Here is a 25043-nt window from a genome sequence, read left to right as displayed (position 1 = left end):
TGCCACATTATAAATTACACCTAATTTTTCATGCTTCTAATTCTCAACGTAGTAGGAACATTATGCTTTCAATGGAAGATTCTATGGCTAAACCCAGATGCTTGATGAGACAAGATGACATAAATGAAAGTAGTATCCTCCAATGCAATCTTTAAGATCTATGTGTGTGTACAATGAAAAGATGCTGCAAGCCTCATCCGTACTCTCTACGACAACAATGGCCTCCCAAGTGACATTGGCTTTTCTACATGGATGAATATGGCTAGACAAGGCATAAACATTTACACCTTTTTACACGAGAGATGTGGCTAGGATTGAGTTGCTATGAAGGAGACGTCAAATGTGTGTAAAAACAAACATTAGGCAAACAACATAATGTTTTATAACATGGAAAATCTTGCTAAACAAGCCATACTTACAAGGCTAATCAAGCATGCTAAACAACTCGTTTTTGCTAGCTTTTTTGGGCTTGCAAAACTTGAATTTAGTGACCAAAAAAGGAGTTGAAATTCTCCGTATCCTGTTAATGGCTCTTTGATACACACATTAATCAGTATGGGCACTTTCCATTCACCCCTGTTTGTTTAGACGTGACAAAACACAGAAATACACTGCCAACAAGAAGATAGCTGACACCCTCGTTAGGTTTTTACCCAGTAAAATCATAAGGAAAAATAAAAAATGTTGTCTTGATTAAATGTCCACCTTCCAAAGAATGCCAGTGAAAGCATGCCCCAGCTGGATTAAAGCAGGAACCATTTATGGGCCTAATACACAAAATGTGTTTTGGCTACATGTAAACAACGATATAACCCTTGTGCCTTCTAATGAACAAGCCATATCTTTTACACAGCTGCATTGTCATGCAGAATGTCAGTCAAGTTAGTAAAATAGCCTTTGTCATAGCTCTCCCAATCTTGTGTTTAAGCTGCTCAAAATCAAACAAAGCTACATGAGCTCCACAGCTTCAACATTGTATGTCACTGCCAATCATCAAATGTACCACAACATATAGAACAAAGTCTGAAATGCATTTGTTTAAAGCAGAACGTGTCTCTTTAACTACACCTCCAGCCAAAAAGCTAAGCTTATGAATGGAAGCATCAGAGCATGAAGTGATCAGAAGTTGGCATATGAAGTGCTAACAAAACAAGAACAAAAATGAAACTTGAAAATAAAATATGAATGCTTTTCTGCTAAACAATTCAAAGCATCAGCATCTTTCAAAAGCTAACCAAAAACATGAGTGCTTATCTGATGCTCATGTTCTAAACGTCATTTCATGTTCTGAACTCAAATAAGCATATTCTTGGCATTCATCAATGACCTTCCTTTTTTATTCGCCCTGAATCAGTCGTGCTCAGATACTAGATAGTATGACTCCCACAAGTTTCCAAGTTACTCCTATGCTCTCCATGTGTGCATCTATGTAGCTGTTTCACCTATGTCAACACGCTGAGTTATATGTAACAAAGGTACAAGCTAGTTGGTAATGCTTTGTCCTATATAAACAAGAGCCTCATACCTCGTCATATTGTAGTTTCTAAGTGTTTTGTTTTCCCCATTTTTCAAGAATTGGTATCAAACAAGACTAATTCTACAAAATGGGCCATTGTATCTTCTGTCTGCCGTCGTTTATCTCCTCTGCAACTTGTATTTTGTCTTCATGTGTGCAATCACAGGCACTACCAGTGAATTGCAATGTCTAAACGGACACGCTTTTACCCAGTGTCTACTACATGACCTTGTCAACACAGCCTAGGCCTGCCAACTCAACATTGTCCCATTGCAAGTCACACATGCAAATTTCTAACCCAACATCCAAATATTCCTCCACCAGTTATGCTTACAATCTGCATGCCTCTATCCATCAGTCATCTAGGATCATCTACTCCAAGTATTTGCTTCCCTCGACAAGAAGACAGGTAATATGTCATACAAGATACCTAAAAACTGAACAAAAAGCCAAGTTAAAACCCTTCCCAAAGTCATGGAAGTACCTTGAAAAGGTAGCACTACGAGTTTGGTTAAATTTTTCTAACTGTTCTCACATCCTCCAACTTAGTATGCTACAGATAAACCAATACAAACCTTTATCTTCTTTCCAGTCATTTGTAAGGCTTTCATGACAGCAACATAGTCTAGCTCTTCCACATTTTCTCACCTCAAAGGAGCCTAGAACCTTCCTCACCTCATTCCTCATTAGGGTTCTCTCAGAGCTATAAATCCTGCACAAGTCAATCAAAATCCTTCCAATAATGAGGCGATGCAGGCATGTATCATGATTGGCTGGAGCAACTCCGAATCTTTGAGGAGCAAGATAAGATCCTCTGAAGTTATATTCACACTTTTTGGTCCTTTGTGATAGGACTTCAGGAGATGAGGGCCTTCTCAAGAGGGTTAATTCTGTTCGAAAGTTGGGAGGCAATGTAATGGCATACTCAAGATTTATGCTCTTAATGCTTGTTACCAGATACTTTTAATATTCAAACAAAAATGATAACCCTTGGTTATGTACAGACATTTCAACATGAAAAGGACCACAGAATTTCATGTATTTTTTGGCAATTTATCAAAAAGGCATTGTCAGCATTGGCATCTTCCACATCATTTTGTGGCACCGCAAGTATTCCTTAGCCAGCTCTCTGTCAAGGGCACCACATCATTGATACTTTTATGAGATTTGTCACAAACAGTTGCATATAAATGCCTCGTCCAACACAATATGCTTAACAACTAGAACACTCACTTCTTTGAGAAAAATGAAAGAACCAACCATTTTACCACCTGGTGCAGATATTGAGAAATCATTACAGGCATGGACACATGAAATGACATGGAAACGAATTGCGTTGAAGATGAGCAACACCCTCTCTCTCTCTCTCTCTCTCTCTCTCTCTCCTTAAAGAAAATGTAATTTCATTTAAGTTCAAGTTCTTAGGGTTGAGCTCAATTACAATCAATCTTAGAATGAGAAGGAAAGTCCTACTCATTTTCACAAACCATGCAAATGTGTACAAGTGTACATAGGCTCACAGGCACATACTTATATGCAACAAAACAAGTAATTCTTTACAAATTCAAAGAGCAAGACAGAGAGGGTTAATTAGCATTTCTTCATGGCTGATGAAGTACAAAGTACACATTGCTGCATTGAAAACAGTAGTAAGAAAGGGTAAGGGAGTTGAGGGATTTGATCATTAAGAGGTAAGAGGTACCGAGGGATATGGTTGCAACTGCTAGCATTCAGAGTATTTCACACTATCATCTCCTGGTTGTGAACTCCATCAAAGTCTCACAGAGACAGAGGAGCTCTGACATTGTCATCATGTATGCATTTGTCATGTTCATTTTCAACATGCATTTCCAGCCTGATTGTGAGCATTTCAGTCCCAATTTGGAGGTGCATTTGCAACAGTGCCACATGGCAGCCAGTTGGCCTAATTTTTGGCTATCTTGCAGGGCAGCCAGACGGGCAGCATTACGCTCCGCCATTTTGGCAGAAGCTCCATCTTGTCCAAAACCCTAGAGGCAAGGAGATTGCTGGAGTGTCATAGAAGCCTTGGCTAGCGGACTGCAAAACATCCAATTGCATGACCTACCAACGTGATTGGATCCAAGAACTCCATGGCTATGCTTTGTCATAATTAAGTTGTGCAAATGCGAGATGCACATGTAAAGTGCAAGTTAATATAGGCATAGGAACAATCCAAAACCAAAGTTGGGGAACATTGGCAAAAGTTGTCATAAGTTATGGCATATGCTAGACAAGTACTAATGAGTGCCTAACAACAATCTCGGTCTTAGACTTTAAATGGGCCCTTAGTTATTGTTAAATCAAATCATTGCCATCCTATTCGAGAAGGAAGGTTGGTTTTGTTGAGCTAAAAATGCATTAGCTTTACTTAAACAACCCCAAACCTTGCTTAATTAATGAAGAAACCTTGTTTATTTAAAAGAAACACAATCCTAGAGAGTTTTTGTGTCCTATAAGCACAAACCCACTAGGGAGGGCCCAAACTTTCTATAAATACGTATGTTACCCTCCATTCAGCCCTTAATCTCATTTTTGCAGATTTCAAGTGTTTCAACTTGTTGCCCACACCTTGTTTGCAGAGGACATCTCAGCCGAAGCTGTCCATTGCTGTCTACATCAGTTGGCGCCTGATTTTCAGCCCTCTTCTCGTGGTTTGGAGCTGATCCCAACCAAGTAACTGCTGTTCCTGCACAAACCTGCTGCCGTACTGCCTACCACGTCATCTGCAGCCTACGTTTGGCAGGTTTTCTCTCTCCTCCAAATGTCGCCCAGCTTCTTCTGCAGGCTGTCCAGCTTGCGTTTGGCAGTTTTCTCTCTCTATAGGCTGTCCTGCCTGCGTTTGTAGTCTCTCTCTCTCCTACAGCCTGCGTTTTTTGTTGGGAATAAAGGGCCATCGTGCCTTTTATATGTGCATGGGTGTGAACACACCCTTAGCACATTGTACTTTCATACATATAGCTATCTAAAGGGCCATCGTGCCTTTTATATGTGCATGGGTATGAACACACCCTTAGCACATTGTACTTTCATACATATAGCTATCTAAAACCTAAAGTGGTACACTCTTCATTGTACCGAAAAGCGTGTTCACTCACTACTCTGCTTACTCGCACTCTCTCTGTCTCTCTCTCAGAGCATAAGGTCTATCTACCTCTATCTCCATGCCTGATCGATTCCTTCAAACTGGTATCAGAGCCAATGGCTCACTCAAGTTGTTGAGAGATGCAGGCGACACGCAAAGTCTCGTGTAACAGTCTTCTCGACTATTGAGGACCCGGCAAGAGGCAGTGCGAGCACGAATCGCTAGCGGGCAACTGGCAGACAGAACGGGCAGTAGCGTGACGGGCTGCGACTAGTCGGGGTCCAGCACGGACTAAGGCGACTGCAACTAACAAGCGATAGTGGGCAGTAGGCAATGCGTAACGGAGCCAGCGGGCAAGAAGACCTGACGGGGCGCGTAACGCGTGACGGAACCAACAGACGAGCGTGTGACGGGGAGGCCTGACGGGTCAACGGACCCGTCATTCGAAACTTTTTTTTTCAAAAAAATCTTTTTCTCAAACTCCTTCCCCTAAGGGGTTCGCGCGTGCAAGCACAAAACATCAACTTTGTGCAATTTTGGCCCATAAAGCTGGGGCTTTGCCAGATTGAGCACTGTTCGTGAAAAATTGAGGCATCTGTGTCGAAATTGCAGACATTGTGTACATTTGAGTTGGGGGTTTCGCCAAAATTGTTGAAATTTTGCTCATCTGAGTGAAATTCCTCAACATTTAGCCCAGAAATTTAGGGCTTTTTCTAGGTTTGGGAAATCTGATGCAGGACAAGCAAATTTGTCTCAAAAATTGCACGAATTTGTGACATTTTGTCGCCGACATTTGGGGCTTTTCATGTACATGCACAAATTGGGCTGAAATTAACTCAATTTCTCGACATTGAGGTACATTGGATCCCGTGCAATTTCGGGCTTTTGCAATTTGAGCAAAATTGTGCAACATTTGGTCATTTTATGTACATGCAGATTGAATTCCGCGCAATTTGGACATCAACACTACATAAAATTTGGGGGTTTTGCTGAAATTGCTTCATTTGGCAAAATTGGACAGCCCTATGCATGACAAAGGAAATGCAGATGTGTGTTTGACGCTTTTGAGCACAAAATTTTGGATCTTTTGACTGTTCGTGTCAAATTTTATGCCCATGGGTACACGTACAACAGAAATTGCAGCTGAAATTTTGGGATTTCTCATGTAATGTGATGCACATGCCCTTTGGAACAGCTGTAATCAATTGGATAATGCTGTAGCACTTGGTTTGGTGCTTCTGAAAACTGAATTACAAATCTGAAATCTGTACTTCTGCGTGGTCATTTATTGCTGATTGGTACTTGTTTGTACTTTGGTCACTTGGGTGACAATTTGGGCCAACATTTACTGGTTTTTTGGTCACTTTTGAGCTGAAAACCATAGCTGGCAGCAATGACAACAGTAATTTGATGCATATAAAGAAACTTAAAGGCGCACATAATGTTGCAGTGTGGCAAAAATAGTGCTACAATATCCTGTTACAAAAGAAGCAGGCAAAACCGATCAAAACTAAAGGGGCAAAGCCAATGGACATGGATCAGGACGATTGGGATGAGTTGAATGAGCTTGCACACTCAACCATAGAGCTATCGATTTCTGATGCCTTGCTCTTCAACATTGAAGGTTTGGATTCTGCATATGCTATATGGACTAGACTGGAAGAACTGTATGCACAGAAGAGCGCTGCAAGTAAAGTGTATTGGCTGAAAAAGCTTATGGATTTGCGTATGAAAGAAGGTACAGCAATGTCTACTCAGTTGAGTGAGTTTAACTCCGTTTTCAGCCAACTGGTTGCCTTGAAGTTCATGATTAATGAGGAATTTAAGGCTACTTTCTTGCTTTGCACTCTACCAGAGAATTGGGATACATTCAGGACTGCCATGAGCAATTCTAATGTGATCCTTTTGTATGCTGATGTCGAGAGTGCTCTACTTATGGAAGAGATGAATCGGCAGAACAAAGCATCCAGCAAGTCTTCCAGTGCTTTGCATACTAGGGGCAGATCACAACAAAAGGGCAAATATGATGGCAAGGGACGCAATAAATCACGTGGCAAAGATGTTGAATGCCATCATTGTGGCAAGAAGGGTCACTTTAAACGTGACTGCTACAAATGGAAGAAAGAGAAAGGAAAAGGCAAGAAGACAGATGATTGCAAGGAAGAGAAGAATGACAGTCAGCCTAAGAAAAGCAGTGTAAAAATTAAAGAGGTGAATGTAGTCACTCATGACAGTGACAGTGGGAGTGATGTACTCTTTGTCTCTTTACATTTTGGTGCACATGCTCTACTTGCAGATATAGACGATGATATGCATACCTGGATTCTTGATTCAAGTGCTTTTTTTCATGTCACCCCTCATCGTGAGTGGTTTTCCGCATATACAGGGGGTCGGCATGGTGTTATCCATCTTGGGGACAACTATGCATGTGAGATTGCAGATATTGACAGTGTGCACTTACAGTTTCAGCATGGCTCTGTCTTTACACTTCAGCATGTACGGCATGTACCTCAGCTCAAGAAGAGCTTGATCAACACAGGGCAGCTAGATGATGATAGTTTTCATAACACCTTTGGTGATGGAAAATGGAAGATCTCTAAGGGATCTAGGGTTATTGCCAGAGGTTGCAAGAGTGATACGTTGTATCCACTTCATGTATCTAGTGTGCGTGACCATGTTGTTGCCGTGACCGAGCAACCAAGTCTTTCTTTGTGGCATGGCCGGTTGGGACACACGAGTCAAACAAGAATGAAAGTGCTTTCTCATTTGGGTTACTTGCCTTGTCTTCGTTGTTATGCTGATTTTGAGCACTGTGATCATTGTATTTATGGCAAACATGCTCAAACTTCTCACAAAAAGTCTTTTTCTTTGAAATCTTCTCCTCTAGAGTTAGTACATTCAGATGTATGTCAAATGCCAGGATTATCTGTAGGGGAAAAGAAATATTTTGTCACCTTTGTCGATGATGCTACACAGAAAGTATGGGTTTACCCTATTCGTAGCAAGGATGAAGTGCTTGACAAGTTTAAAAATTTCTTGGCATTGGCTGAAAATCAGCCAGATAAGACACTTAAGTGTCTTCGCTCTGACAATGGTGGGGAATATGTGTCCAAAGCCTTTCAAGCATTTTGTGACAGCAAAGGGATAAAGAGGGAGCTCACTGCCCCTCATAATCCACCCCAAAATGGAGTTACAGAGCGTATGAATCAGACCATACAGGATAAGCTTCGTACGATGCTATCTCATGCTGCATTACCCCATGGTTTTTGGGCAGAGGCTGTTATGACAGCCATTCACTTGATTAATCGATCACCAAACATGTCTTTGGGGGGGGGGGGGGGGGGGGGGGGGGGGGGAGGGGGAGAGGGAGAGGGGGGAGAAGAGTTCCCCAAGAAGCGTGGCCGGGCAAGCCACCTTCATATGCTCATCTAAAAGTGTTTGGCTGCGAGGCTTTTGTGCACATTCGTAAAGAAAAACACAACAAACTTGAGCCCAAGTCCTGTAAATGCATTTTCCTAGGATATGGTGACGAGAGTGAAATGGGGTATAAATTGTGGGATCCCGAGAAAAGGAAAATAGTACGCAGCAATGACGTTATCTTCCGAAAAGATTGCATGCACAAACAACCCGAAAAGACTAAGGCGGTCCGTAGGGTTGTATTCCGAGAAGAAATATCTTTTGGACAGCAAATCAGTAGCAAATACCTGCTGTAACTGCTGATTTGCAGGCTGAAATGCCAGGACAGCATGCTGAAAATGGAAATTTGCAGGAACAGCCAGCAAACAATGACCATTGGGTCAGGAGATCGTCTAGGGCTACTAGACAACCTGACAGATTTGTTCCTGTGCCATTAATGTGGCTGAGTATGTCATGTTGACAGACTGTGGTGAACTGTCTTGCTTCAAGGAAGCAATGGACAAACAGGACAGCAAGAAATTATATAAAGCCATGCTGTCAGAAATGGAATCTCTTGACAAAAATGGCACTTGGGACTTGGTGCAATTGCCTAAAGGGCAGAAAACCCTTCCATGCAAATGGGTTTACAAAATGAAGGTCATTTCTAGTTCCTCGCCAAAGTACAAAACAAGATTGGTTGCAAAGGGGTACAAGCAGGAGCATGGAATTGATTTTGATGAGGTTTTCTCTCCTGTAGTCAAGATGACTACATTGAGAATCATTTTGGGCTTGGTTGCAGTTGAGGATATGGAGCTCATACAGATGGATATAAAGACTACGTTTTTACATGGTGATCTGCATGAAGACATATATATACAACAGCCTGAAGGGTTTGTTGAACAAGGGAAAGAACAAATGGTCTGTAAACTCAAAAGGAGTTTGTATGGGCTGAAACAAGCACCAAGAGAATGGTATCATAAGTTTGATACATTCATGCAGTCCCAAGGCTTTCATAGAAGTCAAGTGGATCACTGCCTGTACACCAAGAAGACAACAAATGGCAGCCTGATTATCTTAGTTTTATATGTTGATGACATGCTGATTGCTAGCAGGGATACTCATGCCTTGGATTTATTGAAGCAAAGTCTTCATGGCAACTTTGACATGAAGGATCTGGGTGATGCAAATCACATTCTTGGCATGCAAATACTCAAAGATAGATCTACAGGTTTACTCTATCTGTCTCAACAAGAGTATATCTCCAAAGTTTTGCTGTGTTTCAATATGGAAGGGGGAAAAACAATTGGGGTTCCATTGCCTCCATATGTGAAACTCCGTGCAAAGGACAGCCCTACATCTGATGATGAGAAGGCTGAAATGGCCAAGATACCATATGCTTCAGCTGTTGGCAGTTTGATGTATACTATGGTTGCTACACGTCCTGACATTGCTTTTGCAGTGGAAGTGGTTAGCAGATACATAGCAACACCTGGCAAGAAGCATTGGGATGCAGTGAAAGGTATTATGAGATACCTCAAAGGCACAAAGGAGTTGTGCATCTGCTTTGGAAAGCAGAAGGCATCTATTGTTGGCTTTACGGATGCAGACTATGCTGGTCATGTGGACTGCATGAAGTCCACTTCTGGGTATGTGTTTACTTTCACAGGAGAAGCGGTCTCTTGGATCTCCAGGCTACAAAAGTGTGTTGCATTGTCTACTACAGAGACAGAGTATGTAGCTGCCATTGAGGCATGCAAGGAGCCTTTATGGCTTTCACGTCTGGTGGCAGAGCTTGGCATCACAAAGTTACCAAAGTTATCTATTCTCCATTGTGATAGTCAAAGTGCTATCATGCTAGCACAGAATCCTATCTTTCATGCAAAGACAAAGCACATATAGGTAAAATATTACTTCATTAGAGATGTACTTAACAACAAGAGCATTGAGCTTGTCAAAGTGCATACAGATGCTAATCCTGCAGACCTTCTCACGAAGGATCTTCCAACAGAGCGGTTTGCTCATTGCCAACAGATGATGGGAGTTGGATAGATATATTTATTTCACCTTTGTACATACTTAGACTTAGCTGATTCTTTTCTCCTCTTAAGGCACATTGCCTTTAGGTAGAAGGTTGTTGGGAATAAAGGGCCATCGTGCCTTTTATATGTACATGGATGTAAACACACCCTTAGCACATTGTACTTTCATACATATATCTATCTAAAACCTAAAGTGGTACTCTTCATTGTACCGAAAAACGTGTTCACTCACTACTTTGCTTACTCGCACTCTCTCTGTCTCTCTCTTAGAGCGTAAGGTATGTCTACCTCTATCTTTGTGCCTGATCGATTCCTTCATTTTTAGTATCTCTCTTCTCATTGTCGTCTGCATTAGATTCAACTTCTCACTGCTGCATTTGCTGGTATTCAACATCCAAGGCTGCCTTGCTGCGATTCGGGATCCATTCAGAATACGACGCTCTCCAGCTCATTACCCTTGCCCTGATCCTTGAGATACAAGAGTTCGAGGTTCAGTATTCATTCATCGCATAGTGTATTTGCTACATGAGCATTGTATATTCAACAGTTATATCACTTCACTTATTTTATGTGTTCATTGTCTCTGAGTTACCCTAACCCTAATTGAGTTCTTTTATCAGTCTGTGCTTTGTCGTACGATTGTTATTTGTGTTTCTGTGTAAGAGTATTTCTTTACATGGTATCAGAGTCTGGTACTCTCTAAGAAACCTAAGCCTTTGATTTTAAAGCTCTCCGCAAGAAGCAAGAACAACAGTAGGCTCAAATGACTTCGAATACATCAACACCAATTCAATCTCCAGAACAACCTATGCCGAGAACTGAGCAAGAGTGGGCAAAACAACTTGCTCCACAAAGTTCCAACATGGTGGAAGACACTTCTAACAACACGGAAGAAAGGCTATACAAGCTTTCCACTAAAGAATATCATGTGATCATGGACTTCAGACGAAAGAAGATTAAGGAGCTGGATCGAAGGATTGCCCTTCAAGAGAAGCTACTCAATGAAGGTACGCATGAGTTTCTCTCTTCAGATGTTGCACATAAATCTGATGATATTACAGGGCCGTCGAGAACTCCCTCAAGGATAGGGCCCCTTATTGGAGAAAGAGATCCGAAGTATATTCCATTCTTTCATCCTCTTTCGTCCACTCTGGTGCAAGGTACTTTCGATTCGTATTTTATTCCTTCGTCTTTTACCTCTTCTACTTTGCAATATACTAGTAGAAATCATGAGGAAGATAAAGTACAATCAATTGACTACTAAAAAGATTCTCTTGAGGACCAATTCTTGTATATTAATACATGTCGTGGCGATTATAAGAAAAAGCCAGGTATCTCTTCTTCTACCCTTCCTTCTTTTCAGTTTACTTCTCAAAATCAAAATGAATTTGGTGTTCCTATTTCTACATTGCATGGTGCATCATCATCATCATCATTTCATTTTCAATCATTAAATGGTAAAAATAAACAAAATACATATGCATCTTTCACATCACAAATTCAAAACCCATCTATCCCACCACATTCTTCCGTTGCTTTCTCACTTCTCTTCACACCATTTACATTCTCCTATCAAACACCTAATGTTGCACATCACACTGTCATGAGGACATGTATTTTTGAAACCTCACTTAACATGTGGATTAACTTTTAATCACATGATTAGGTAAATGTTGCACATGTGAGGTGTCATTAGGGTTAGAGTAAATTTGCGAGCCCGGAGAAAATCACGGAATGTCAAAGGCAAAAGTCGCTATAAGTTATGCCGCACAGGTACTTGGTGGTATCTAGTGCCAATTGTTAGCCTAGGTCATTCATTTAGCCATAAGTATCAAGGCAAAATAGATTGAAGACTTGCTGGTCACTTTGGACAGTAAGGGGAGTTTGGATTGAGAAGAGGATCAAGAGAATCCCATGTAAATAAACTTTTTCTTCAATAAAGCTAAAGAAATACCAAAAGGGGCACCAATTTTAGGACCAATCAGGTGTACATTGTCCAAGATCAGTAGGTAAATTTATATTTTCAGATTTGCATTAATTGTTTTCTACTGTAATTAAGTTGTAATCAAGGATTTACCACCCATCCAAGGAAGGAAGGTCGGTTACACATACCGCACTAGGGGGTTATGGAAACATAGGCACCGCCTTTAGGACCTCATCCTTTCCTCCATCGAGTAGTGTTCCACCTACTTCTCACACACTTTCGGGATCATTGCAACCTAGGTATCCCCCCACTCTCTCCTGAGTGTGGATCAGTTGGTACCACAGCTTGTCTCTATAACATTACTTAGTGGACCTCCTGGTCATGCTATTGTGCCCCAACCAAGCTTTGGACAGGGCTTTCATGTCCCAGTGCCTCCACCTCCATCGGCACCTTACGGAAACATTCATGTTCCAATGCCTCTACTTCAATCGGCACTCATTGGACACTTCCAACCTATTTCTACCTACCCATCTTTTCCCCCTCATTCTTCCTATTAGACACACCCACCATCGCCATCTTACCCTCCACCTCCATCTTATCCCACTTTCCTGACATCTCATGGTTCCAACTCATCTTCTGCCAAGCATGCTTTTAATGATAAGACTCATTTTAACGGGTCAAACTTAACCACTTGGTCGAACTTGATGAGACATGTCCTTGACTCCCAAAACGTATGGGATCTTGTGCAAGGGTTGTAACCCCAACCCGATCCCGCACTTGTTCCATACAAGGTTGTCCGCTCATGAAAGGCTAGGAATGTCTCCGCTATTGTCGAGCTAATGTAAGGCTTATTGCTTAAGTTTCATTCTCAGCTTCAACATTTTGACTTAGCGTCAGAACAATGGGCACACTTGACTAATCGCTATGCGGCTTGGGATAGAACCCGTCGTATGAATCTTAACCATGAGCTCCAACTCTTTAAAATCACTGACCAGGATGACTTGAAAGTCAAGTTGGCCGAGTATCAGTGACTTCTTCCCGAATTCTCCACTACACGGACTCCCAAGTTCTCTAACAATCAAGTCACATTGTTTCTAAACAAACTCCCCAAAAAATACTTCAATTTTTTTGAAAGATATAGTTTTAAAACCTACCATGCCTACTTTCTATGAATTTAAGTGTCAGCTATTGCGTTATGCACGGTTGTTCGATCAATTTCATATGAACTCTTTCTCAGAGCAAGCTCTTGTTGCTCATTCTCAAAAGGGAAAACAAGGCAAGGCCAAACAAAATCAAACCTCCACTCAAAATCAAAAACAAAATCAATCCGAGGAATCATAAGAAAACTCCTAGTCACAACTCAAACAAGGGTGGCAAAATGTATCTAAAAAGAATAGGTATTGTCAACATTGTCAAAGGGTTAGTCATTTTGATTACGAGTATCGCTCAAAGGCCAAAGGCACGACATCCAAATCTAAATCTCAGAAACCCATCCTAGTTGAGCAATCCCCAGCCAGGGAAGCAAGGTGATACCAAGGGGCAATTTAAAGCTCAGACTTATACTGCCACCGCTCAGCCATCTCAATTGAGAACGTTCTCAACTCCAAAGGGCTTGTCTGACTGGTCTGCAAAGACCCACATCATCTCCATAGAGACAACAAATGCGAGTCTCATCCACATCTGTGAGTTGCCTCCTGACGAGGTCACCGCAGAGACCCACTCGTCACAACCGAGCACTTCAGCTCTTGTTTGGATTGTGAACAGTGAAGCTACACATCATATGACTCCTATAGAGGACATTTTCCTTACCCTAGCCCCTATAGTCAGGCGGGTTCGAGTAGAAAACAATTCCTTGGTCAAGATTCAAGCTCAAGGTAGCATCAATTTTGCCACTAATAAGGGTCTAAATCTGGCTTTGTTGAACAATGTATACCATGTTCCCCAACTTGAGGTAAACTTGTTATCTTTTTAGCAGCTTGGGGCGAGCAGTTTTCTTTATAGTAACCATAGTCAAGATCCTTAACTCTCAGACTGGTTTAGTTGCTCACGGTGAGGCACAGCCTAATGGCCTTTACCACATGACTCACTTTTTGACCAAGCCGACAACCGAGAGCTCTGTGTTTCATAGCTTCCAAGCATTAGCCACATCTCGAGAGCCTACGAACAATGAGCATCTTTGGCACTTTCGCTTAGGGCATCTTGGTTATGACTCTTTACGAGCTATCCCACTATCAGCTGGTTAAGGGCCTTCCCCGTCTAAAACTAGCTCGCAATGTCTATAAAGCTTGTCAGCTCGAAAAGCAGCACCGTACCCCATTCCCTCAGCAATCCACACATCGTGCTAAGGAGCCTCTTAGATTGATTCTTCCCCGTCTAAAACTAGCTCGCGATGTCTGTAAAGCTTGTCAGCTCGAAAAGCAACACCATATCCCATTCTCTCAACAGTCTACACATCGTGCTGAGGAGCCTCTTAGATTGATTTGTGTTGATCTTTGTGGGCCGACATCCACTGCTGCTTTGAATGGCACATTGTACTTCTTTTTTATAATGGATGATCATTCTACATACATGTGGGTGTATTTCCTCAAGCGTAAGTCCAATGCTTTTACCTATTTCTCTGCTTGGGTGCTCTTGGTTCATAACTAAGCTAGTCGTCGTGTTGGTTGCACGAGGAGTGATAGCAGTGGTGAGTTTATCTCCCACGAGTTTTCTGAGTTTCTACTGAAGCATCGCATCTCTCATCAGCTCACCTCTACTAACTCCTGTCACAGTGCAACGATGCGGAAGCCTAGGACAAAGACTGAGAGTGAGTGAACACAGAGAGGAGAGAGAAAGAAAAGGAAACACTGTAAACGCAGGAAATCTACGATATAGTATGTTATATAAGAGTGCAGAAATACACAAGGGGACAAAGGAAATATCTGCGTATGTCTCCGACTTGATGATCTCGATCTCCATCAGCCCGAGCACAATTTATCTCAACCAACACATCTCAAGATCAGAATATAATCACAATGTGTTGAGAGACTGCTATAAAAAGCAAAAAAGAAAAGGTTAAAAAAGACCAGATCGGTTGTATTAAATGCAACCGACTAATATAAATTTGTCCGACTGCTGCAAACTGAGCCATATGGCACCCTGTCTAACCTGCTGCAACATCATCTAAGCCAATAGAGGTGCTATCATCCTAATCCTCCTCTGGCTCATCGCTATCCACATCAGCTGATGAGCTAGAACTATCAAAAGCCCCTAAATCTGCTAGAGCAGCTGAAGTGCTAGCTCCATCTATGGCTCTCTAACGTTTGTGAAGCAATCCTGCTGCGCGTGGTACGGCTCGGAGCTATCATCTCCTGGTAGAGCATGGTATATATGTCCCGCTCCTTTGGAGTGATGTCTCGAACAAACCTCACCTTCTCTATGTCGATCTTGTCAATATATCTCCTGCTAGTGCAGCTGAAGTGCTAGCTTCATCTATGGCTCTCTAACGTTGTGAAGCAGTCTTGCTGTGCGTGGTACGGCTCGGAGCTATCATCTCCTGATAGAGCATGGTATATATGTCCCGCTCCTTTGGAGTGATGTCTGAAACAAACCTCACCTTCTCTATGTCGATCTTGTCAATATTTACCTGTGTTTATTTAACATAGAGATTTAAAAACATTATCATCTTTAGATTCTAGAATTGGCATTCAAGAGTCAAACTTCAAAGACCATAAGCTATTAGCAAATTATAAATATAATCACCTGCGCAGGCTTGGGATGAATATCATTTTTCTCAAGCAGTTGGAGTTGCAATGACAAAAGATCAACCTCTCTAATTGAGCAGTGGTAAGTTTATTCCTTCTCTTTGTATGGAAAAGGGCCCAAGTACTCCAATTTCTCTCACAAGGGCTTAAGCTACAATCTTGTGAGAGAACCCGTATAGCAATGTGTTTCTATAAATCATCATTCAATTAGAAACACAAACAGAGGCATAAGAATCTAAGATTTAACTTTCAAGAATCAAACTATGCAATAAATGCCAGTGATAATAAATTACAAATATGTGATTATCTATAATTATTAAAAAAAAACTTGGGGTTGCAAATTACCAATGTGGGTACACAAGTTTCATACTTTTCCCACCATGAGACAGACTGAAGTTGAGTCTCTCTCAACTTCGCAGTCTCTCTATAAAAATGCAAGCTCTCATTGCGGAATATCAAAAGATCATCCTCAATCCTTTGAAGCATTGAGACATCACCACATGTCACCTTTGTCATATACTCCATGAATCCCTCCTCTAGCTCCTCACACTCACTCTACTACTCATCTCACCAAAGAGGATGTAAGACATGGACCACTGCATTAATTGGTCTATGAAACCAATTCCATCTCCTCTCCCACACAGCTACGATTTGAGCAATCCTTAAGATGTCAACATTGAAGAAATGTCAATTCAAGTCTCAAGAATAGTTATTCAAATTTCAAAATTCACACATATAATATCAATTTGTAAAATAAAGACTCAAGAGTTACTTACTTGTCCGAGGACAAAAATCTTTTTTTTTTAAGAGTCTCTCCTATCTTATCCATATACTTATAAAGAAGGCCCATAGTGCTACCCTCCATATCAATAATGCGTAGCACTGTGTAGATAGGATTGAGAGTTCTCACCATAGCCTCCACATTTCCACCAAGTATCATTCATAACATTGTACCGAAATGCCATGGTCTTTGGATAATCATACTCATCCCACTGCATGAATTTATCAGACCATATAGTACGCACCAACCCCTTATGAACGCGCACCAATTTCTCAAGCACAATGAAGATATAGGCAAATCTGGTGGTGAAGGATTTTAAGAGCTCAAGGTGGCTAAATGAGCGAAATATGGTAAGAACCTTGGACCTCCTCCTCACAAAATTAACCATACTTGTAGCCGTGCTAAATATGGCCTCTACCCATTGAATTTTGCATATATCCTTAATCAAAAGATCAATGAAATGAGAAGCACATGGTGTCCATACGATGCTTGGAAACTCCTCCTCTAACATACTGCCCATGGAGACACAATTGCTTCCATTATCGGTCACAACCTACACAACATATTCAGGCCCGATTTTCAAGATGACATCCCGCAAATGCTGCCATATAAATGCACATGTCACTACAAGGCTTGGCAAAGAGGCATCAATGGCCTTCACAAACAGTGTCCTTACAGCATGAGACCATGACATTATATACATTTCTCCTACGGACGTCAGACCATCCATCACACAAAACAGTGCACCCATACTTCTTTCATACATCTTTCAATGGCTCTAATTGAACCTCAATGCATGCATTTTCCTTCTTGAGCTCCCATGTACATAGTGCCTCTGAGGATGGACCCTCCCATTCACATCCAATGTAGCTGATGGCTTTTATGGTTCCCCTCCATTGCTTTGTTTTAGCCACATGGAAAGGAATAGCACATCTAATGAACAATCTCATCAACTCTCAAGTTGCCTCAGCTATGGCTTACTTTTGCATAGCAACATGTATGCTAGCCCTCTGTAATGAACCTCTAGGAGCACCTGAAACATCAAGCTGAGGAAAAGGAGTCCTCGTCGCACGTAAATCAGAGACCGAGGCTGAAGCGGATGCACTTGCAACACGATTTGATGCAGCCCTACTTCTCTTTGACGGTCCAACCACACTTATGCTACCCTCTTGTTGCTGAGTTGTGACTAAGTCTTGGTCCTATTGTGCACCAACTATCGGAAGACCGAGCCGTTGCCTCCTCCATAAATCAAGAGAAAGCTTCACATCTCTTGGCACATTTGCACATGGAGCTCTGTCTCTTCTTGGTACATGAGCAAGATGGTCTTTGACCCTAGTGACACTCCTTGTTTTCACCATGCCACAATAAATACATTTCCACTTTTTAGATCCATCTGACCCCTCATATGAGGTTATGAGAGTAACATGGCGCCAATTAGGATCAAGAGCCATGGTATTTTCTTGGCTGCAAGCTGTCCAAACATCAAACAAATAACACATAAGGCTGAATTAATGTGCACATGGTTGGCAAGACAAAAATTTTCTTATATCTTGGTTAAAATTTGCAAAAATTCAGTTCTGAAATCTACATGTGCCATGAAAACAAGCTGAATGTTCACAAACAAATGACACATAAGACTAAAATATGTGCATCCAACTGGCAGGACAAAAATTTTCATATATTTTGGCTGAAAATTGATTATTGCAGACATTCTGGTCTGAAATCTACATGAAATAGGCTGAATGTTCACAAACAAATGACACAAGGCTGAAATAGTATGCACACAACTGGCAGGACAAAAAATTTCATACATCTTGGCTGAAAATTGATTATTGCAAACATTCAAGTTTGAAATCTGCATGAAACAGGCTGAATGTTCACAAACAAATGACACACAAGTCTGAAATAGTGCACATACAACTGGCAGGACAAAAAATTTCATACATCTTGGCTGAAAATTGCAGACATTCAAGTCTGAAATATACATGAAAACAAGCTGAATGTTCACAGCCGAAGGTTACCTTTCGAGAAGAGAGCTTTCAATGTTACTGAGTGACCACGGGCTGATATGCAGCAGTTCAAGCACGATTGCTTCAGTTCGAGCAAGTCCAGCAGTAGGAGAGTCCAAAACGAGCAAGGGGAGAGACAAAATATGCAGGCGACTAGGAAACGCAGCCTATTCTAGGGGTTTTACCCTGCCCATCCCCTATCTAGCAGAAACGCCATTTCCCAAAAACGGAAATGGCCAAAAACGGCCGTCCTGTTTCTGGGCACTAGAAACGCCGTTTCTGGAAACTATGCCTACAATACTTGCACAAATGCAAAATCAACCCCCTCTGACTGTGAAAACGCAGCCTTCTAGGGCTGGTTCCTCTACTACCCAAACCTTCTTCACCTGCCGGAGGCGATGAAAAGGTAAAATCTGCAATGGAAGGCCTCAAACACAACCTTCCTCCCCTTCAAACAGCAATAACCTGCAGCAAATTCACCGATTAGACTCCTTTCCCACACGCCCACGCTCGCTTCAGCCTTGATCCGATGCACAACCCTCCCGCTCACCCTCAAATCTTGGAAACGTAGCCTTGTATCGTGCTGAAATCTCTTCTTCAGATAGGTTCAGCCCTCAATCAGTCCATCTTCACCACTCTGATACCATGTCACACTGTAACAATGCGGAAGCGTAGGACAAAGATTGAGAGAGAGTGAACACAGAGCGAAGAGAGAAAGAAAAGAAGACACTGTAAACACAGAAAATCTGCGGTGTAGTATGTTGTATAAGAGTGCAGAAATACACAAGGGGGCAGAGGAAATATTTGCATATGTCTCCAACTTGATGACCTCGGTCTCCATCAGCCCAGGTTAGCTATATTAAATACAGCCGACTTACATAAATTTGTACGACTGCTGCAAATTGTGCCACATGGCACCGTGTCCGACCTGCTGATGTAGCATCCTCTACGACTGCACTCTAGCCGTACTGCTCTGCCCACGGCTGTACAGGGAATGACTCTCTAACAACTCCCCCTCTCAAAATGAAGTCCTAGAGCATAGAAACTGGACAACCGTGGAAATCGCTCTATGATGTTCGCAGCAGAGCTTCCCGAGCACCTTTGGATCAAGGCTATTAACACTTTGGTATACATCCTCAACCGATGCCCAATTGCGGCTCTTCCTAAGAAGACCCCATATGAGGCATTTTTTGGCACTCGGCCTGTCATTTTCCCACTTCAGAGTCTTTGATATCGTACCTACACACATGCACCTAATAATAAGATAGAAAAGCTCACTCCCCAAGCTAATCTCCTTATTTTTGTCGAATATTCCTTTGAAGTAAAAGCCTATCGTTTGTTCGATTCTCAAACAAACAAGGTGATCGTTAGGAAGGACATCATTTTTGACAAGTAGGATATCGTGCAATCCTCTGCACAAGATTCCGCTCTTATTCCTCCTTCCACATCATCCGAGATCATGCTTACTGACCCTGGTCTACTTTGCACTCCTGACATTATTGCAAATTCTTCATCTCCCAAGCCCCCTCCGCGAGATCCGTTACCTCACTGGTAGCAACAAACCATGAGGGATTCGGGGATTCTACCACCAAATTCCACTTTGGAGAAACCTAAAAGATCTACCCGGTTTAATCCTCGAGCTTCATTTGTGTCACTATTTACAGTCAATTACATAGCACATTCTGAGTCGGATACATGGCAAGAGACTCTTCAACACCCTCAATGGCGAGAGGCCATGGAGAAAGAGCTCGAGGATATTGACCAAAATGAAACTTGGACATTGGTGGATCGTCCACGCCACAAGAAAGTCATCGGAACAAAGTGGATTTTCAAGACCAAGCTAAAAGCTGATGGGACTTACAAGGGTTTCGACAAAAGCATGGCATTGATTATAAAGAGACCTTTGCTCCTACCACGCGGTTGACATCTTTCCGATTGCTTCTCGTGCTAGCCGCTCACCACAGTTGGCCGATATATCAAATGGATATCAAGAGTGCCTTCTTGAATGGTTATTTAGAGAAGGAAGTCTATGTGGAGCAGCCATCAGGCTTTTCTTCTAGGAACTCGAGGAATAAGGTATTCCGCTTTGCAAAAAGCTCTTTATAGGTTGAAACAAGCACCGTGGTCTTGGTTCCGTAGGATGGATGAGTTCTTACGAACTCATGGATACCATTCTACCCCTTATAACCCAAACTTATATGTTTGATCTACTGCAAAGGGAGTCAGCTATATCCTGCTCTATGTTGATGACTTACTCATCACAAGCTCAGATTCTACTACCATAGCAAACATCAAGGCAAAGCTTAGTACTACTTTTGAGATGATAGACCTTGATTTGTTATCTTATTTTTTCAAGATGGTGGTAGTTCGTTCTAGGGGAATACATATTTGTGTCACAACAAAAGTACACATTTCAACCAGTGAAGCAACACACTTCAAATCATACACGGCCGATTGCCACACCTCTTGATCCTACTGTCCACTTGTTAAAGGATACCCTAGGACAACCCTTCGATACACATACCTATTACTCTGTTGTAGGAAAATTTCTTTGGTTAATTCACACTAGGCCAGATTTAGCTTACTCAGTCAGAATTTCACAACACCTAGAATGTCACATTGGATTGCATGTCTTCGTGTGTTGCATTATTTACGGTGTACTTATTCTTATAGCCTGACCTATGGTTCTAGTTTATGTTTACAGGAATACATTGATTCTGATTGGACAAGAGATCCCAACACCCGATGTCCTCATGGCAGCTCTCTCTTTACCTTCGACATAGCTCCCATTTCTTGGTCAAGCCATAAGCAGGAGACGGTAGCGGCTTCCACGACCGAGGCTGAGTACCGGGTTCTCTTCGATGGCATCGTCGAGACCATCTACCTGAGGAGTTTACTAACGGCACTTCATTTCCCATGTGACTCTCCCACCGTTGTCTATTGCGACAACCAGTGTGCAATCGCCCTTGTGGACAAACCGATCATTTAACCACGGACACAGCATGTGGGAGTCCACTTCCATTTTTCCAAAGAGCAGGTTAAGCTAGGCACTATCTGCCTCAAGTTTGTGCCTACATCTGACAAATTTGCAAATATTTTGACCAAAGTACTCAACCGACCGGTTCTTCAGTACCTGTTATCCAAGATCGGTTTAGGCACACCCTCCTCTACTTCTTCAGCTTGATGGAAAGAGGGTACTTCCCTCTTACTTTTACTTCCAGTTTGAGAGGAGGCAACTTCTACTCTTAATAGTGACAGTGATGCTGCTTATAGTTTTCGATACTCATTCATTTATTCTTTTGTATTGTATTATGAACATTTGTAACTTCATCCGCACTGTCAGGATGATATGATTGTAAAAGGGCACTTGGGCGAGTGAACAATTCCCCTACAAGGGCCATGTCCAAGTGGCACCGTTGCATTGCATCTTGCGTGAGCATAATATCTTACATCGCCCTTTGCATTACCCCATGCATTGGCATACATAATGGAAAATAGATTCACATATGTGATGCATAAAATACAAATGTAAGCAGTGCCATAAAGCAAGAAAGAGAAGAGAAAGTGGTGTTAATGCCTAGAAAGTGGCAACAGATACAATTGATAAAAAGACAGATATGGGTAATGGATCTAGGTCATGGAGTTTTGTAGCGTTGGGCATAGGTTTTAAACCTAATGTGCATATCAAGTAAGCAAACTGATGCTTGATGCAGGTCATATCTGTTAATTAAAGATTTTGGTTCCTCTAGGTGAGAGAGATCTTTGATTGCCAATCAATAGCAACGTGTGTATTTGTGTACACGTGTGCACGCAAGAGCACAGAGAGAGAGACAGAGAGAGAGAGAGAGAGAGAGAGAGAGAGAAGGGGGGGAGGGAGAGAGAACTGACCTCATTTTCATGTCTCTACTTTTGCTATCTAGTCAGCAGACTGGTACTTCCACATGGGTCACATCTGTTGATTGAAAGACTAATAAGCAAAATCCAAGTAGAGTCTTTGGAAGAGAGAAATTTTGAAAGAGCTTGTATGTCCTGCCACAACAAAGGAAAAAAGAAGAAAGATGAAAAACCTGCACATTGGAGGCATTTGTATTACTGTTTGTCTCACGTTTTAGAGGAGCCTCGAACCCACTTCTGCTAGCAGATGTTATTCTGTTGTCCCCCTGATAATTCAAAGTGGCAAGTAAGGTAGTCTAATCTGACCACAAAACATCACTATAAATAAATATCAAGCATGGGAAAAGCCCAACAGCTTACTTCCATCTATAAGCAGCACACCATGGCAGCACATGAAGATCCCCAAAAAAAACCCACAATTAGTGATGTGACACCGTAAATTTCCATTAACATCTTGTTTTTTATATGACAATCTTTTCAGGGATTAAGATATGAAGAAGCTGTCAGAGCATAAATGCATTAAGCTCAAATCAAATTCACCTCTCTGAACCGATGAAGATACAATTTCAGTGGTTCAATGTAGTCCTCAAAACCTAGAGTGCCCATCGCCCATAGAAGATCATCACCATTGATAGTTTTACGCTTTTCTTTTTGGCATTTATCACTTGCCCTGCAGTTACTTGTTAAAGAAACAACCAAAAGTGGAAAAGCACAAAATCCACATTGAAAAGTTGAAGGTTGTTCAGTGCTTTTCCAAACAGAGGTGCATGTAGCATTAACATACATGTTCATGAAAACATGCCCATTTAGATGTCCCGAGTAAAGGACAGAAAACCGGGATTTCTAACAGATTAATCTGAGCTAAAATGCTGTGGGATATTGATGTCATGCAACACAAAGTTCGCACCAGCGTCATGGTAAAATCAGATACCAAAACCTTCAGCTTGAATGTTTGCAATAGAATTTACCTCAGATATACCGACTCTAAAGCCACACATTCTAAATTTTGTAGAATTTTCCCAGATTTTGCAATTTTCTTGACATTAATGTAGAGTTTTCATGAACAATGTTTCTAAGCAGTCTTTATGTCACCTTTCCCTTATCATATATGGATAAATGGATGTCATGTCAGGATGCAGTATAGCCGTGGTTTTCTCTTTTATTTTCTTTTCTTTTCTTTTAGAGGAAACTCATTGGTCTTCTGGATACAATATGAGCTGCTGGGAAACAGCTTGAGCTCAACTAGTCTGTCCGTATATCAAGATAAATTTGAGGATGAGAACACACAGCACAGAAAATCATGCCATTTGGAAACCATAACCATGTCAAGCAAACAATTCAACCTTGCCCCGATCCAAAAAAGGCCTGAACAAAAGGATACTCACTGGTGATGAAGCTGATGAACTCCGAGACGCACTCTTGCATGGTGTCTTTTGCATCTTTGGCGATCTTCGCATTTGCAGGGAGCGCTCGTTTCATGATCCGACCAATATTGGCGATGGGAAGGAAGCGATCCTGCTCGCGAACCGGCTGCGAGGAGGTATCGCCGCCATGGCCGCCACTGGCGAGGGCATGCTCCTCTGAGTCTTGGCTGCCTGGAGGACTGGCAGCGTCCGCCATACGAGCTGGGGAATAGAACAGGGGGAGAGAACGATGGCGCAGAATTTGAAAAGAGTAGACAGACACGGGGCGCCCGGGGGAGGCGGAGAGAGAGAGAGAGAGAGAGAGGCTTACCTCGATTAGCCTAACTGACCTTTCAATGATTTAGAAGATTGGAAGGATGGGATATCCTTCTTTAGTTTTGCCAGCAGGGAAATTTTGAAGTTTTGAATCGTCGCATGCATCTATGCATCTCAATTCTCTCAGCATCTCCCTACCCCATCTCCATTTTCTCGTCATTTCCTTGCAAAGCATCCTTTTAGACTCTAGAGCCCCTCCACATGCCCATCAATCGACTTTCAAGTTATGGACTTAGGACTTCTATGTCCATGCGCACATCCCTCCTATGATGGTATGTCAACTCCCACACTATGGAGTTGTGGACTTGGGGCTTCTATGTCCATGCGCACGTCCAACCTAAGATGTGGACATCACCCTCCTATGATGGTCAGTCAACTCCCACACTATGGAGTTGTGGACTTGGGGCTTCTGTGTCCACGCGCACATCCAACCTAAGATGGACAATACCCTAGTGAAGGTGGCAATGGGGGGCGGGAGCGGTTTTGAGGAGTCAAATAATGTGAATCAAATACTACCGCGCTCAAATTGCCATGTTATTAAAACTCCACTATGCATCAATTGACTTCCACTATGGAGTTGTGGACTTAGGGCTTTTGCATTCATGCACATTCATTTTTTTTGTTAGTACTCATGCACCCTTAGTTTTTTTGTGTGACATACTTTATGCATCATCCCTTCGAGATAAGGAAATAATAATATTATGAATGACTATGAATCTCTCTAACGGTCAAATACCGATCCATCCATGTCCAATATCAATTAATGATTGTTGTCTAATTCCATTCGATTACATCTTGCAAGATTAACAGAAATCACAATTGAAAAACAAACCCTACATCCCCATTCAATGCACCATATTTCCCTATGACGTTCTTATAAATGGCCATTCGTTTTTCCC

At 41.9% G+C, this 25043-nt stretch overlaps 1 protein-coding gene and 1 pseudogene across 4 annotated transcripts; both read right to left on the bottom strand.

The window, feature by feature from the left end:
• Nucleotides 1-670: 670 nt before the first annotated feature.
• On the bottom strand, nucleotides 671-24265 carry LOC148009642 (nuclear transcription factor Y subunit B-1-like). 3 transcript variants are annotated; one of them, XM_087673108.1, is made up of 5 exons: nucleotides 23791-24265; nucleotides 22946-22998; nucleotides 22579-22671; nucleotides 22400-22463; nucleotides 671-928 (listed from the first exon to the last, which is right to left on the bottom strand). In XM_087673108.1, exons 1-4 carry the CDS (start codon nucleotides 24023-24025, stop codon nucleotides 22458-22460), a joined length of 387 nt encoding a protein of 128 aa, XP_087529234.1. In that variant the 5' UTR covers nucleotides 24026-24265; the 3' UTR covers nucleotides 671-928; nucleotides 22400-22457. The 3 variants fall into 3 exon arrangements, with proteins under 3 accessions (XP_087529234.1, XP_087529232.1, XP_087529233.1); XM_087673106.1 differs by having other exon boundaries at nucleotides 22946-23075; nucleotides 23787-24256; XM_087673107.1 differs by lacking the exon at nucleotides 671-928 and adding an exon at nucleotides 943-2645 and having other exon boundaries at nucleotides 22946-23075; nucleotides 23787-24260.
• LOC148009643 (uncharacterized) lies at nucleotides 8049-22388 on the bottom strand (annotated as a pseudogene). Its single transcript, XR_015689742.1, has 4 exons — nucleotides 16498-22388; nucleotides 16067-16382; nucleotides 15720-15910; nucleotides 8049-15603 (listed from the first exon to the last, which is right to left on the bottom strand). The product of XR_015689742.1 is annotated as an uncharacterized LOC148009643 (transcript).
• Nucleotides 24266-25043: the final 778 nt, after the last annotated feature.

The sequence above is a fragment of the Lygodium microphyllum genome, chromosome 30 (assembly GCF_053477565.2).
Source record: "Lygodium microphyllum isolate KBCC chromosome 30, Lygodium_microphyllum_v1.1.10, whole genome shotgun sequence".
In the NCBI taxonomy this organism is placed as follows: Eukaryota; Viridiplantae; Streptophyta; class Polypodiopsida; order Schizaeales; family Lygodiaceae; genus Lygodium; species Lygodium microphyllum.
Note: the sequence above shows the minus strand (reverse complement) of the source record. Positions and strands in the feature narration are given on the sequence as shown.